Genomic DNA, 14,583 nt, shown 5'->3' with positions numbered 1-14,583 from the left:
ATATCTCTACACACAATATCACAAGCTGCAATTAAATCAAAAATATGGAGGACATTTTCTAGCTTTCTTGAAATCCTGGTTCAATAAATGTTGAGAGACTGATGACTTGATCTGTACAACTACGACCTGTTCATAAACCAGCTTGTTCAGCAGGGATGTTTTCCATAGTTTTGCTCTAAATTCCACGTAGAATCAGTGTTTCCAACAGCTTATAGCAAGAATTACGGAGAGCTATAGGACAAAAAAAGGTCTGCATAATCTGTTGGTTTTCCATGTTTAGGGATCCCTTTAGTCTTTTGGAATGCACCTTGTCTCCATAATGCTGTTGAAGAACACTGCCAGGCACTGTTTAGCAAGAGGACCATTATTTAATAAAAAATTGTTATGCACTCCATCATACCCACAGACTTTCCCAGCTTCTATACTTACATGGTGCTGGCTATTTCTGCATTTCCAATGTTTCATTAACTCAGCAAACTATAAGTATTTGAAGTAACACATCAATATTTTATATGTTGAACCCACCAAAGGGGCATACTACTGCTGTTAACATGCTCATTAAATATGAATAAACTGTATACGAAAGTAAAAATTGAAGGTCAAGTAACTTTACAAAAACTATCTCCACCACACCTTATTATGCACAACTTCATCACGTTCTCATCCTTCCTGTAATCTTAATGTCTTCATGTTCATTAAATTGTTGGTGCTAATATCACCATTACGACCTTCGATTTTATAACAACATTCTGCTTTCTTTGGATGTTCATTAAATCTGGTAGTGCAAGTTTATTACTGGATGGAATTTCCTGTTTCAAGAAACAGGTTTCTACATAATAAACATACCTGTAACCCACTAAAGAAATGTTTATTGAATGTGTTCTGTACTCTGTAACCACAAGCTTGCTCACTAACGTATTTGCTGAAATTTACATCCTTTCCATGTCTTTCACAATAAGGTTTGACTCATCTGCAGACAGAAAAAAAAAAAATTAGAACAGAATAAAATCTGATATTCAATCGCTCGTATTTCAGTTACACAGTGTTTACTAAGGTTTTTGAGAAGGTAGTGTACAAGACAGGTAATCAGTTGTAGAGCATGCAATATTTTGTCAGAATTACGTTTTGGATTCAAGAAAAGAACACCAACAAAAGTGCATGAGGCACTTGCTGTAAAAGATAGTTCGGTATATTTTTTGTTTTTATTATTAAGAAAAGCATTTGCCATGCTATACTTTTGCTTAAGTGGGGGCGTTATGGAAATGGAGGAACTGCCCTAGGGTTCATTTGCTTCTAGCAAATAGGAAGCATGAGATTGTCCTGTGTCGACAAAAAACAGGGAACAAATATGAATCTGACCAAAGTGCTGTAAAGTGAAGGGTACGATAGGGTCTGTTCGAGGTTAGCTGTTTCCTTAAACCATGTGCCACTAAATATCACATATGATTTATTTTATTTTTTTTCTGTTTGCAGTTGAGTCAAACCAAAGACATGGAAAGGGTGTAAGATTCAGCAAATAAAGGTCCTGAGTTCGAGTCTCGGCCCGGCACAGTTTTATTCTGCCAGAGAGTTTCATTCAGCAAATAAGTTAGGGGTAAGCTTGTTGGTTACAGTATACAGAACACATTCAATAAACAATTCTTTAATGGGTTACAAATATCAGAGAAATACTTATTCAGCAGATACTTGTTTTTTGAAACTATGACATTCCATCAGGCAATAAAATCTAGCAAACATTCAAAGAATGCTGTTATAAACTTTACGGTTGTAATGATGATGTTGGCACCAAAAATTTAATGAGCATGAAAACACTAAGATTATAGGAAGGATGAAGACAGGAAGAAGTTTAACATTTCAATTGGATCATGTCACGAACTTCTGACACAGTATCTTGGAATGCATTATTGCTGCCAAGTTCGTCCCACAGCTCATGAGTCAAGACCTGAAAGACCTTTGCCTCGCAATCTGTGAAGAGTTTTGGATCACGCAAATGAGAATGAGACATTCCTTAAGAGAATCATAACTAGTGATGAGACATGGGTCTACATTTATCACATTGGAGACCAAGGTTCAATCTCCACAATGGCTCTGGAAAGGTTCTCAAAGACCAAATATGCTCGTCAGGTCAGGTCAAATGTTGAAGCCATGCTGATAGTTTTCTCTGACTTTGAAGGATTAGTTCATCATGAATTTGTGCCACAGAGACAAACTGTTAATTGATAGTACTACTGGGACATGTTGCGACTGCAAGAAAATGAGAGAAGGAAATGGCTTGAAACATGCAAGACAATTCATGACTCTTGCATCACTATAACGCACCCACACATTCATCCCTGTTGGTGCGTAACTATTGCACAAAAAACGAAAATGCTGTACTGCCTCATCCCCCATACTCTCCAGACCTGGCTCCTGCACACCTTTTATTTATTAACAAAGTTGAAAATCCCACTGAAAGGACGAGTATTTGCAATTATTGACTACATAAAAGAAAATTCGCAGATGGTGCTTCAAGCGATCCAGCAAGAGGCATACCAAGCCTACTTCCAGAAGTAGAAAAGGCGTTGGGAGTGGTGTATCAATTAAGATTATTTTGAAGGAGACCACGCACAACATGTAAAAGATATGTGTTGAAAAATTTTGTAGACAAAGTTATGGAATTTTTTGAACAGACTTTGTACATAATATGCATCTATGATAATGATGGCAGAAAACTGGGAGACGGGAGAATGATGAGCTTGCAGCAACGGGCCTGGCTAAAGTGCAAAATACATCAACACCTTCAAAACATTTAATGTTAAACATAGATTAATGATGCATCAAAGCTAGCTTTTGACCTGTTAACACATCCTCTACCTGCCATCCTGACAGCTTATCCTAATACTTAGACCAAAAATGTCTCTCCAAACACAAGGCACCTTCTGTCGGTGCAATGTGTACAACCTCCCCTGGCAGTAAAAACTGCATGCTTATTATATTGGAACTCTTGTCTGTTCTCATTTAATCCTCAGACATCCGCATCTCTCACATTCGCCATGGCCTTCCTGTACAAATAGAAAGATACAAGAATAGGGATTAGTGTGAAGATACATCACACTGTTGGTCCCCCTTAATTACAAACAGCAGAAAGTGACAATCACATGGAGGGTCGTAAAATTATCTTAGGGTCAGCTACTTCTGGAATCCTATATGTGTAGTGCTCCACAGAAGGCCCCCCCCCCGCACTATGTAGGGCTCACTGGCATTTCAATGTGCAGTCTTCAGACTAGCTAATACCACTCACTACAAACACTTTTAGAAAGAACTGTTTTATACAAATTTTTGCCTAAAATTTTTAAAATGGTTCTTGCAATTTAAATTTTATAATATATTATTGCGACACACACACACACACACACACACACACACACACACACACACACACACACACACACACACACACACACAAAAAATTGGTTCCACTTAAGACCCTGTAACTGTGATCTGCATATGGTCCCTTGCAACAAGAGGTGAATGAATGCTGTGTCATAACTTTGTGCATGCCACTCACTGTTAAGAGATGTTTTACATTGTGACAAGGAAGGATGGGGAGGTGGAGAGTGGTAAAACCTGGGTTGTAGAAACCTTCTCTCTGTTTTAAATATATGATAGAACAAGATTACTGCTCATATTAAAAGATTTATTAGCTGCCACTATTTCTGTCAGTTTTTTGTGGGTGAGCAATGAAGACCATTGTCTGAAAGCTTAGGTGTGATTCCAGTCTTGTTTGCATGTGTTGACAGATCAAAAGCTTCCATTTATGCTGCTGATATTAAAAAGAGCTCTTGGAAAACTGTCGTAATGTAGGCTTCAATCCTATGACAAATTTATTCTTTTATGAATGCCATTTTATAACATACATATGGCCTTACATATAAATATGAACTCATTTCACATGTGCAGTCATAATTTAATTCACATTTTGGTCAACATAAATTATTATAGATCCAATATCAAAGAAGAGAGATTACAAGTGGAAATAATAGTCACACTGAAGAGGACATCACATACAAGAGGAACTGTACAAGTGTGCAAGTACACAAACACACAGGTTTTCCAGCAACATTTTGCATTCATTAAACAGTCTTACAACTTTACACATTTCAACCTTATACATCACAACTCATTTAGACTGTATCACAAAGGTATCTCATTTCATCTGAAGACTGAGAACAAAATAATAACTCTGACTGGTGCTTTAAATACTTCTGGGTGCTTAATTGGTAAAACATGGTTTGCATGAAATAACCATCCTACCTTCAGAATGATTTTCACAACAGAAAATGTCTCAACATCCTCCAAGGAACTTGCCATCAATATCAACGTTAAAAGAAGGTATACACCAAATTATATTTACATGGTCTGAACACCACATATTAATAGCCTCTGTGCCATAGAATGAAAGGTTATTTGTAGGGAAGCACACCTGCTTCAAACTTCTTTATTAGGAATTAATGTACAGTATATGAAACTCTATATATATCACAGTCCCAAATTTGTTCCTACTCCACTTGTAATACACAGGAGGACAAAAAAAGATTTAATAACACAGTGCTTAATTTAAAGATGTTTCAAAATATAGTAGGTACAAAAACATTAACCCCAAGTTCTGAAGTAAAAATAAGAAATTTAACACTATGAATTTGAACTCGCACACGAGTTCTTTATAAAAGATTTTTCTGGCAGTCTCTCATGAAAAACGTTTCTATAATGCACAGACCAAATTGTAAAACTGCAAGTGCAACTTTAATTACATTAATTACTTTTCTTTTTACAAATTTTAAATTACACCATCTACTAATAAATAATATTTACACTGCAGTAAGCACAATGTCTGAATTCAAAATAACAAAGGCTAATTAGAAATTAAAGAGAATAAAGGAAAAGAAAGAAAATAGTGGATTGCCTCGATCACAATGACACGTAAACATTACAAGTAATACTTTAAAGAGATGCTTTTCTGTAGTTCACTCCCAGCACAATGAACCACTTGTACAAAATAAAGAGTACCTCACTCCTGTTCTCAAAGGTGTATATACACGAACACACGTACACACATAAAGACAAAATGTACACTTAATTCATTCCTTTTTAATATGGAGCAGAGAACATGGTTGTTGGTACACCAGGTTGTGGGCTACTTGATTCTGAATCTAATTCCAACATTGTTGGCATTCCTGCAATGAACAAAGAGCTTGGAAAAGATGGTGGAGCCATCCTCAATGGAGTAACAGGATTGGCAGCTGTACTTGTGGGTTGTCCCCCACTTAAACGGGGATCTGGAGTAGATGTCCGTGTGTCTGGTGGGGATGGACTGTCCAAAGTGATAACACTTGGGCTCATGTAGCCAGAGCTGCTTACTGCGTTGAAACTGCCAACTGGTGCTGAGCTGCTGTTCACAGTACTACTAACACAAGATGAATCTGTAACAATAAGATTAGACACTCAGTTTTGCTAAATATATTTGTACTGTTTCACAATCACAAAGAGAACTGGGAAACTTTATTCAGAATACATTAACCCATTAACTTTTTCACATCGACATTCTGGTATCAAATATGCTTGGTGTTCAAACCATATCAAATTCAGGTTAAAACTCAAGCTTTTGAATGTTATCACCATCTTGTTTGTCTATTGGCAGTGTGACATCACTTGGAGGGTGGGATCTGCATATGAAAATGCAAAAAAATCATTGTAGTGGTATGCCGCCGCCTCTCCCACCAGGCACTGACAGAGGTTGAAGGAGAATGGAGACTACCCTCGGCATAATGTAACCCCTTAATGAGTCATTATTTTTGGGTCTTTTAAGACACACTGTTTTAAGAGCTCATCTGCAGGCCGCAGTCAGATTATAACCTCGTCTCTGTTAAAAGTAGTTATTGCACATGCAAAAGCTATCACTTCTTTTATTACGGAATCCCAATACATTGACACAAGGGAGAGGAAAGATGATGATATGCGTTTCCATACATCTGTGTTCAGTGCAGCACTCTGCTACAATGCAGATTGTCTCCTCTCTGTAATTTTTGCAACACTCATGTGGCACATTGTAGACAACCGGTACTCACAAATCCATGCAGTTTTTCACTGGACACATTAAATCTGTCATTTTATGCAGAAAACACAATACTGGTCTAATTTCATAGTTACATAATATGGGCACAATTTTGTTTAAGATCACTCTGATAATGGAAAGAATTCTGCACATTCATCTTTTTCCATTGGCTAGATGGGTTTGTGCATTCCATTCTGCAGAGCATTCTAGCAAGTTTGGGCACATATTACATAAATATTGTGTTAGTCCAGTATTCTGACATCTGGAAAAAAATAAGGATTTGTTGTGTTCTGTGAAAGACATCCTTGATTTAAGACTACTACATTTCTACACTGCGTCAAGTAGAGAAATCTGAGGAATCAGAGATAGCAGAACACAGTCTTATAGTAGAACACTAGATCAACTTTGAGATGATGAAGGTCCTTTCCCACACATCCAACTACAGGGGTTCAGTAATTAAAAAAATCTGTAGAAATTCTCTTGTGTACTGACAATTTTAACAGAGATAGAGGAATAATGTAAGTGGTGCACATGAAGACACCATACAAAAATCAACTGTTAAGGGAATAGATGATGAAGGTTGACTCCATTCCCCTTCTGTCCTCAATTGCAGCTCAGGCATGGGTGGGTGCATACTGTTGCATTGCCCATTTTTCTGCATTGGCATATCCAAATCCTGCCTTCCAGGTAATGTCACTCCACCAATGGACATCAGAATTCCAAGTGATGTAACATAACGAATGACGAGCTAAAATGCCAACATAAGAAGAAGCATAACTCGGTCTAGGCAGATCACTAACTTCTGATGAATAATATAATGATAATCTTTGGAAGCTCGAGTTTTAACTCTGATCTGACATAGTCTGAACAGTAAGAAGATTTTATACGCAATTCTGGAACAGGTTATGTACTGTACAGCGTATATTTGCCTGTCAAAGGCAATCAACATTTTCATAACCAGATGTATCCAGCGACATAAAACGTAAGTCTGCTAACACCAAAATATAGAAACACCATTCCTTTGCTGTAATTTAGACCTATGCAACGTGTATAAGGAGTTACCTAATATACACTAGGAAGAAGGTGAATGGATAAAGGAACTTGTAACCTTGAATTTAAATTATATTTCTCTTTTGTAGTCATACTGCATAGTTGTTTGGAAAGTAAATGTGCTAATCTATTGGTTACTTTCCTTCATACATAAATAACTTAACTAACTAGTAAGATTAATGAATTTAGTTGACTTGCAGTTTTCAGTTAAAATTCTGCAAATTGTAATCCAAACTGCAATTAGTTGGGGGACACCTAACAAGAGAGAGAGAGAGAGAGAGAGAGAGAGAGAGAGAGAGAGAGAGAGAGAGAGAGAGAGAGAGAGAGAGAGAGAGAGAGAGCCCATTTTCACAATGAACTATTGATCAATGTCAAATCGCACAAACTGTGATTTTTTTAAATTATTTATTTCCTATGGGTTTTGATCCTGTAACAGCCTAAGCCCATAATTCTGCACATGGAAAAAACAAAAGGCAATTTAATCAATCACACATCACCAACTATATCTATCAGGAAGCATCAGCTAGGCCTGAGAATTAGTTTTGGTAAATGCTGTTTCCAAGTTGGGTCAGATTCAGTGAGAAGAGTTGGTGGAACATCAATGACATTTTGGTTTTGGCCATAAATTGCACGGCATTAAACACAATGTGACAGGGAGAATTTTGTGGTGGAGGAACCAATGTTTTGACTACAGGGGATATTTAACATATACAGAGAAGGGCAGCACAAATGGTCATAGGTTTGTTTAATTCGCGGGAGAGTGCCAAATAGATACTGAAGAAACTTAAGTGGAAGGCTCTTGAAGACAAATGTAAACTATCCTAGGAAAGTCTATTAATGAAGTTTCAAAAACCAGCTTTAAATGACTTCTCTACGGATATACTATAACCCCCTATGTATCACTCACACAGGGATAGCGAGGACAAGATTAGAATAATTACTGCACGCACAGAAGCATTCAAATCATTCTTCCTGTGCTCCATCTGTGAATGGAACAGGAAGAAACCCTAATAACTGGTACAATGGGATGTACCCTCTGCCTTGGACCTCATGGTGGTTTGCAGAATATAGATCTAATCTTTTTATTGTTTATATTCTATCTCTCTTAATTAATGTATGAGAGTCCGCCCCCGGTAGCTAGGTGGTCAGCGCGATCGAATGCCAATCCTAAGGGTCCGGGTTAGATTCCCGGCTGGGTAAGGGATTTTCTCCACTCAGGGACTGGGTATTATGTTGTCCTAATATTCATCATTTCATCCCCATTGAAGCACAAGTCGCCAAAGTGGTGTCAAATCAAAAGTCTTGCACCCGGCGAACTGTCTACCCGACAGGAGACCCTAGTCACACGACATTTAGTTAATGTATGAGAGATTCTGCTGGATCTGGTTTCTGAAATGTGTATTTCCCATTTCTCAGTTGAAGTAATTGACATTATTAGAGAGAAGGAAGGAGGCTAGTGTTGGGCTGGATTCTCCCACTATGTGCCTCTGCTACACGAGCCTCTGAACCACATGACCAAATGTATCTATCAGGAAGCATCAGTTAGGACTAAGCACTTGTTTTGATAAATGCTGTTTCAAAGTTGGGCCAGATTCAGCGAATGAGGTTGGTGTAATATCAATGACATTTTGGTTTTGGCCATAAATTGCCCGACATTTAACACTGCCTTGACAGGGACCATTTTGTGGTGGAGGAACCAATGCTTTGACTAACACAATGAAGACTGATTTTTCTACAGTTCATTACACAATCACTGTATCATTTGGAGGTAGAAAGTCTGGTCAATCAAGATATCTGGGGAATAAATTTATGGCTGACTATCCAATTCTGTTTAGAGCTAACATAAAGTTTAGTTGTTTTTTCAGGTGCAAAACATTTTACCTCTTTAGTGCCTGTTTTGAAATCTCCCATGTGCACTTATTGCGTAAGTTTTTCATAAAACTGATGCCATGAAGATTTAAAAAACGAAACAGATGTTAGCATATTGTCTGTCATGTCTAAAATCGCAAACTTGCTAAATAAGTGCAACAATGTGTACATAAACAAGCACTGTTACTTAATTGATGTTTCCACCCAGATGATGGTTGGTCATCAGTCATCTGGTTGAAACAGTGTGATCCAAGAGATCCATTTGCATGCAAAAAGAGTGAGGTAGCAATGAAAAATAAGATGTTTATGAGAGAAAGTAAAGCTGGTGAGGTAGGACTGCTTCAGTGGAGGTGAGAAAACAAATATCTGTATTGTCTCTCTATATTTGGACATCTATACCTAGAAATGTAGAACAGTATTAATAATTATTTAATTTCATTAACACTTTAGGAACGAAAGTTCATACTTGAAAGCCTCAATAAACTTGCTGTAACTACATGTACATATAAGCCTTGAATCTGTGTTACCTGGTGATGGGGACTTTATCCCCAAAAAGAGTTGTATGTAAAATACTGGTGTGTTGAATAGACTGTGAGCAAGTGGTACATCAAGTATTAACTATTAACAAAATTAAATATATAATGCGTCATGCTCCTCAGAATAGACCTGTAAAGCTCTGAATATGGAGAGTTATATATATTTTTTGTTGTTAAGTTTGACTTCTGTAAAAATACTACATAAATTATCTCAGTTGTTAAATAAATAAATAAAGTACTTGGAGAGACTGAAAGGACCCCAGGAACAAAATGCAGTACCAGTTCAGCAATGGCCAAAAATCCAGTCACAGTTTGCAACAAAATACACTAATGGATTTATTGAATCATGTGACAAACTGTTAGCCAATAATTATCTTCAGAAGAAACGAGAAATGTAGTACACATAAGATATATACACTATCCTACCTTTCAGAATACTTAAAGTTAAGATAGTGTATGCAATTGTGTGTGTCTAGTGGCAGTACTGTGACATCTTAAGATAAGTACTGGTCAGCAATTCTGTCTCCTAATTTTATAGTTTACTCGTGAGAATTTTTCTTTTGACACTACTGAAGTTTTATACTATATGCAAGACTTGACATTATCTGCTAAATGACCCACTAGTGAGTCAGTTTGTGCAATGGAGTTCAATGGAATGACTCTTAGTGAACAGTTTCCCAACTTAGTGTCATGTACGGAGGTATTTTATCATTTAGCATCAAAAGTTCTAATTTACTGAGTGAACCTCTATTCTAATTGTTAACATGCAATACTGCTGGTTCCCTTAAAATATGTTACAAACCCTCCAAGGTTGAGTGACCTGAGGTGACTCGGCAAGTTCCTGGAATGCCTATGGGGAAATGGCTAGATTTTTATTCAAACTACAAATCCCCAATTTGGCATACTAACCTTTTCCACTGTAACACATAATTCAGTACTATTTCTCTACACTACCCAACAGAACATTATGAGATGTTTGATAATACAAAGTTACAGTCTGCAAGTAGCAAAACAAAGACTGAAACAGCAGATCAACCAGTATAAGTTGTAGCCTGCAAGCCATAGATAGTATGTTATAGTGAAACTACATGCATTAGTGACTGATTCTAATTTAGGTATTTTGCAACCAGTACACAGTCACTTACCAACCCAGCTGTAACTCACATCATCACAAGTCCCACATATCTTATTCTATTTTTACAAATCTGTATGGGCTATTGGCATCTGTACAGAAAAAGAGCTTTTTTTAGCTGAAATGATGTGGTTGAATCAGCACACATCTATAGTTTGTCTTAGTGTGACATATTTCACTCTAGCATAGGGCATGCAGTGACATTAAACAGATGCCAACTGAAAGCCAACTATGCTGGAACTCTGCTGCAAAATTCTAACCAGAACATGGAAAATTGTTTCCTAGTCTAACGCATAGTTTCAATGTATCAAGATAATCCACAATTACTAATTAGTGTTCAAATGGATGCAATACAAATTTATTTCAGAAGCATATCTTCTGTTACCACGGCAGAGATAAAAATGCACTCTATTCCCTTAACATAAGCTTGCAAGAGTACCGAGTGTTATCTTAGATGTTACCACTATTTTGGAAGTGGGAAGAATAATGTCATCTGCAAACAACCTACCTCTAAATATTTAAGGGAGCATTACAATTCCACAGTAGCATCAATGTGGACAGAATGACTAGAGGAAAACCGAAGTTGCAATGCAAAATCGGTTGATCGGTGAAGATTTATTCCTGAAATTGAGAAATAATGCTAAGAAAAGTGAGGTGCACACATCTGCTGTAGCAACAACACAACTACTTCAAATCAGTTTAATAAGGGCTGTAGCTTGAAAAAGTAACACTTTATACACTTTCTTCCTTGGAAAAGTTTGGACATTACATTCAAATTCACATGTAGCATAACAGACAGTTACACACAAGTTATCTGAAGATCGTTTTGAGGTTCAGAACTGTTACTTGTAACATCTTTATTCCAGATGAAAATGTGTCATGCTGCTACATAAGGCCAATACTGTATGCACCTCTAATAGCAACCATCTGAGCAAAGTTGTCTTTGAAAATGAATTAAATTTTCTTGTAAATGCTAAGAAAAAGTAATGTTTTTTGCTTTAATTTCCTTTAGTCCATTTCACATTTTAACAGTGATTTTGTCAAATGTGGGAACTACGGCCCAAGCATTTCATCTTCGTGAACTGGAAGGTGGTTATAACATATTTCCCACCATCATAAATTCAGTCTTCACCTAATTCCCGCCAGGACCTATAAAGCAAACACATGCTCATAATGTCTTTAAATATACAGGTGTAAACTGCTTTATAGATTAACACTGAATGATGGTAACAATAGATTTTCACAGCAATACTGTCACTCAAATGTTAACATGTAACCGATGTAAATATTTTAAGATGTGACCAAAAAGCTTCCATTCAAAGGCAGCACGGTCCAGAATCCTATGCCAATCAGGCAAAACCACTGTGAGCATTGAGGCAATCATACCAATAAAGCACCAGGTGGAAGATACCAGTTTGGTAAAACACCGTATTCTGCTATGCGAAAAAGTCCCAGCTGCCTGCTGCACATTCTCATCCAACAGGAATCATCAACCCTTCAAGTTCTTTTTAACGGACCAAAGGCATGATAATTGCATAAGGAGAGATCAGGAGTGCAGGATGGGCAATTGAATGTCACCCACTTGAGTTGGTGTAACTTCTGCATTATTACATTTGTGACATGGGAACGTGTATTGTCAGGAAGCAGCACCTCTTACCACACAGAATTTGGTGCACCATACCCCAACAATGGTTTTCGACAGACGTGGTGCCCATACATATTCTCCATTCTATGATGGATGTGTACCACTGTTTGTCCTTTGGGAGCTAAGAAAAGAACAACAGCACGAGGTCCTGGTTGGAAGCATTTGGTAATAACATTGCCTCAGTTCACGTTTCTGCATTTACTGCATGCACATTGGAAGGACACGAATGTAACACTAAATCCCTGTTTACATGCCAGTATTTATATGCCTACAACGGATTCGTGCTACATTGCATATATGCCGCAGCAATGCCCTCAAACAGAAATTTTTTTTGATTGCCCCCTATACTTGAATGATCTGACAGAAAGAGTGAACAGCAATCTGTGGTTGTTTGCTGATGATGGTGTGGTGTACACAAAGGTGACTGTACAAGAATACAAGATGACTTGGACAGAATTTATAAATGGTGTTATGAGTGGGAGTGTGCTCTAAATGTAGAATACTGTTCGTTAATGAAGGTGAGTAGGCAAAACAATCCTGAAATGTCCAGTAGCAAGCACTAACAGTGGGCTGCTTCATGCAGTCCTATCAATTAAATATGGGTGAATGTTGCAAAACATTATGAAATCAAACAAACCCTTAAGGACATTAATAGAGTGAGTTGGTTGGTTGATTTGAGGTTAAGGGTCAAACAGCAAGGCCACCAGTTCCTCAAGCCAGAGGTATTTTATCCATAATTAGTGATGCCTGTGAAGTACTGATGATGAAAGCAAGTAGAAATGGTAAAACCGAGGCACTGAAGACAAGCCAGAGTTGACGAGTGGGCATCCGCAGGGCCTTGCCTGTGATGGTAGTCATCCCACACACTCCTGCTCGAGTTTATCTAGGCGTTTAAGAGCACCCACTATTCAGCATAGCACTATCTCTAAAACAGGAAAGGAAAAAAAAAATAAAAAAAAAACATGTCTAAATGCAATTAAAGGAAAGTAAGACGAATCAAAGAGTGAACTGTCATGGAAGTTGGAGTCAGAAGTCCCTATGACCTAGTGTGCGGTGTGAGACACCTCAACCCCAACCATCCCACCCCTGCCCCGAAGGTAGCTTGATATCTTATATCTGAAAACGAAAACCATTTTCATGGAAGAAACAGGGGTACAGTTCAACTGCCTGTGAATTGCACACCAATATTTTGAGGCGAAGAATTTATGAGGCTTACTTAGCATGGAGGACCAGAAGAAGGGGGCATTCCACTAGGATGTGAGACTCCACAACTACAATGTGGGGGTGGCTCGTAAAATGAAACTATGGGTTAGCCACATATGACCAATCTAGAAGCAACACAGGACACTGGATTTCCTTCTGAAAAGAACTGAATGAAGAGTGCACTCTCTTTGATAGGGCGGAGTTTATTAGAGAGGCCAACAGCCACATGGCAATCTATCTCTGATCTAGCTGAGGTCATATTAGCACCCGCAAATCCACAACTGGAACTGTCTACACGTATGAAGGACGAGTAATTGCTCCTCTAGCCAAATGGATGGCTAGTTCATCCCTGGGATATTCTCATGCCTTGGGACCCAGAGAGAAACTGACCAATCAGTGTGGCCAAGTTCAGTGAGAAGCTCATGAATAGCATAGGCCACAGAATGACAAGAGTAACATCAGTCAATAGCCTGAAGACTACTCTGTAAGTCATACATATCAAATGCAGTTAAGGGAGGCCCATTTAATAAAGAGAAAGCCTCTGTTAATGGCTATCAGATCTACTGTAAAAACACGAAATGTTCCCGACAACAAAAGGTTTTTCTGACCAGCAGGCGATGTAACAGCATATCCTGCCTTATCCCAAGTTTTAAGAGCAGTCATTGTACAAAATGTTACCACCCTTAAACTCCAGAAGAACTGTACATAACAGACACTGAAAGGTCGTGGGGATGACAGACTTTAGGATCTTGAAATAGATTGAGCCTAATATATGGTTAGGGCAACAACCAAAGGGTGTACGCGAGAAAACACAGGGTGCGCATTCCAGGGAGGCAAAGCAAAGATCCTTCAAGGTGCATTCCAACCAATAGTCCCACCTGTGGGTGAGTGTCAAAAGTTCAATGACACTTGCAAGCAAAAAGAGTGGGCTAAGTGGCATGATCGTGGAACTGTCAGGTGGTGGTTGCATAAAAGACCAAGAGTTGGTACCATGTGAACTAAGGAGGTAAGATCCTTGATTTGGCAAAGAGACACACTGCAGGACTATTCCAGTTGT

The 14,583-nt window shown here is 38.1% G+C and overlaps 1 protein-coding gene across 3 annotated transcripts in view; it reads right to left on the bottom strand.

The window, feature by feature from the left end:
• Positions 1–3,840: 3,840 nt before the first annotated feature.
• Positions 3,841–14,583, bottom strand: part of LOC126273465 (E3 SUMO-protein ligase PIAS3) — a 231,086-nt gene continuing 220,343 nt past the window's right edge. For 2 of the 3 annotated variants that reach the window (XM_049977025.1, XM_049977026.1), the window contains one exon: positions 3,841–5,459. In XM_049977025.1, the coding sequence (XP_049832982.1) occupies positions 5,128–5,459 (332 nt within the window). In that variant the 3' untranslated portion in view covers positions 3,841–5,127. Of the gene's footprint in view, positions 5,460–11,186; positions 11,300–14,583 lie in introns of all 3 variants that reach the window. The other variant, XM_049977027.1, reaches the window with a different exon arrangement.

This window comes from Schistocerca gregaria, chromosome 5, assembly GCF_023897955.1.
Source record: "Schistocerca gregaria isolate iqSchGreg1 chromosome 5, iqSchGreg1.2, whole genome shotgun sequence".
Lineage (NCBI taxonomy): Eukaryota > Metazoa > Arthropoda > Insecta > Orthoptera > Acrididae > Schistocerca > Schistocerca gregaria.
Note: the sequence above shows the minus strand (reverse complement) of the source record. Positions and strands in the feature narration are given on the sequence as shown.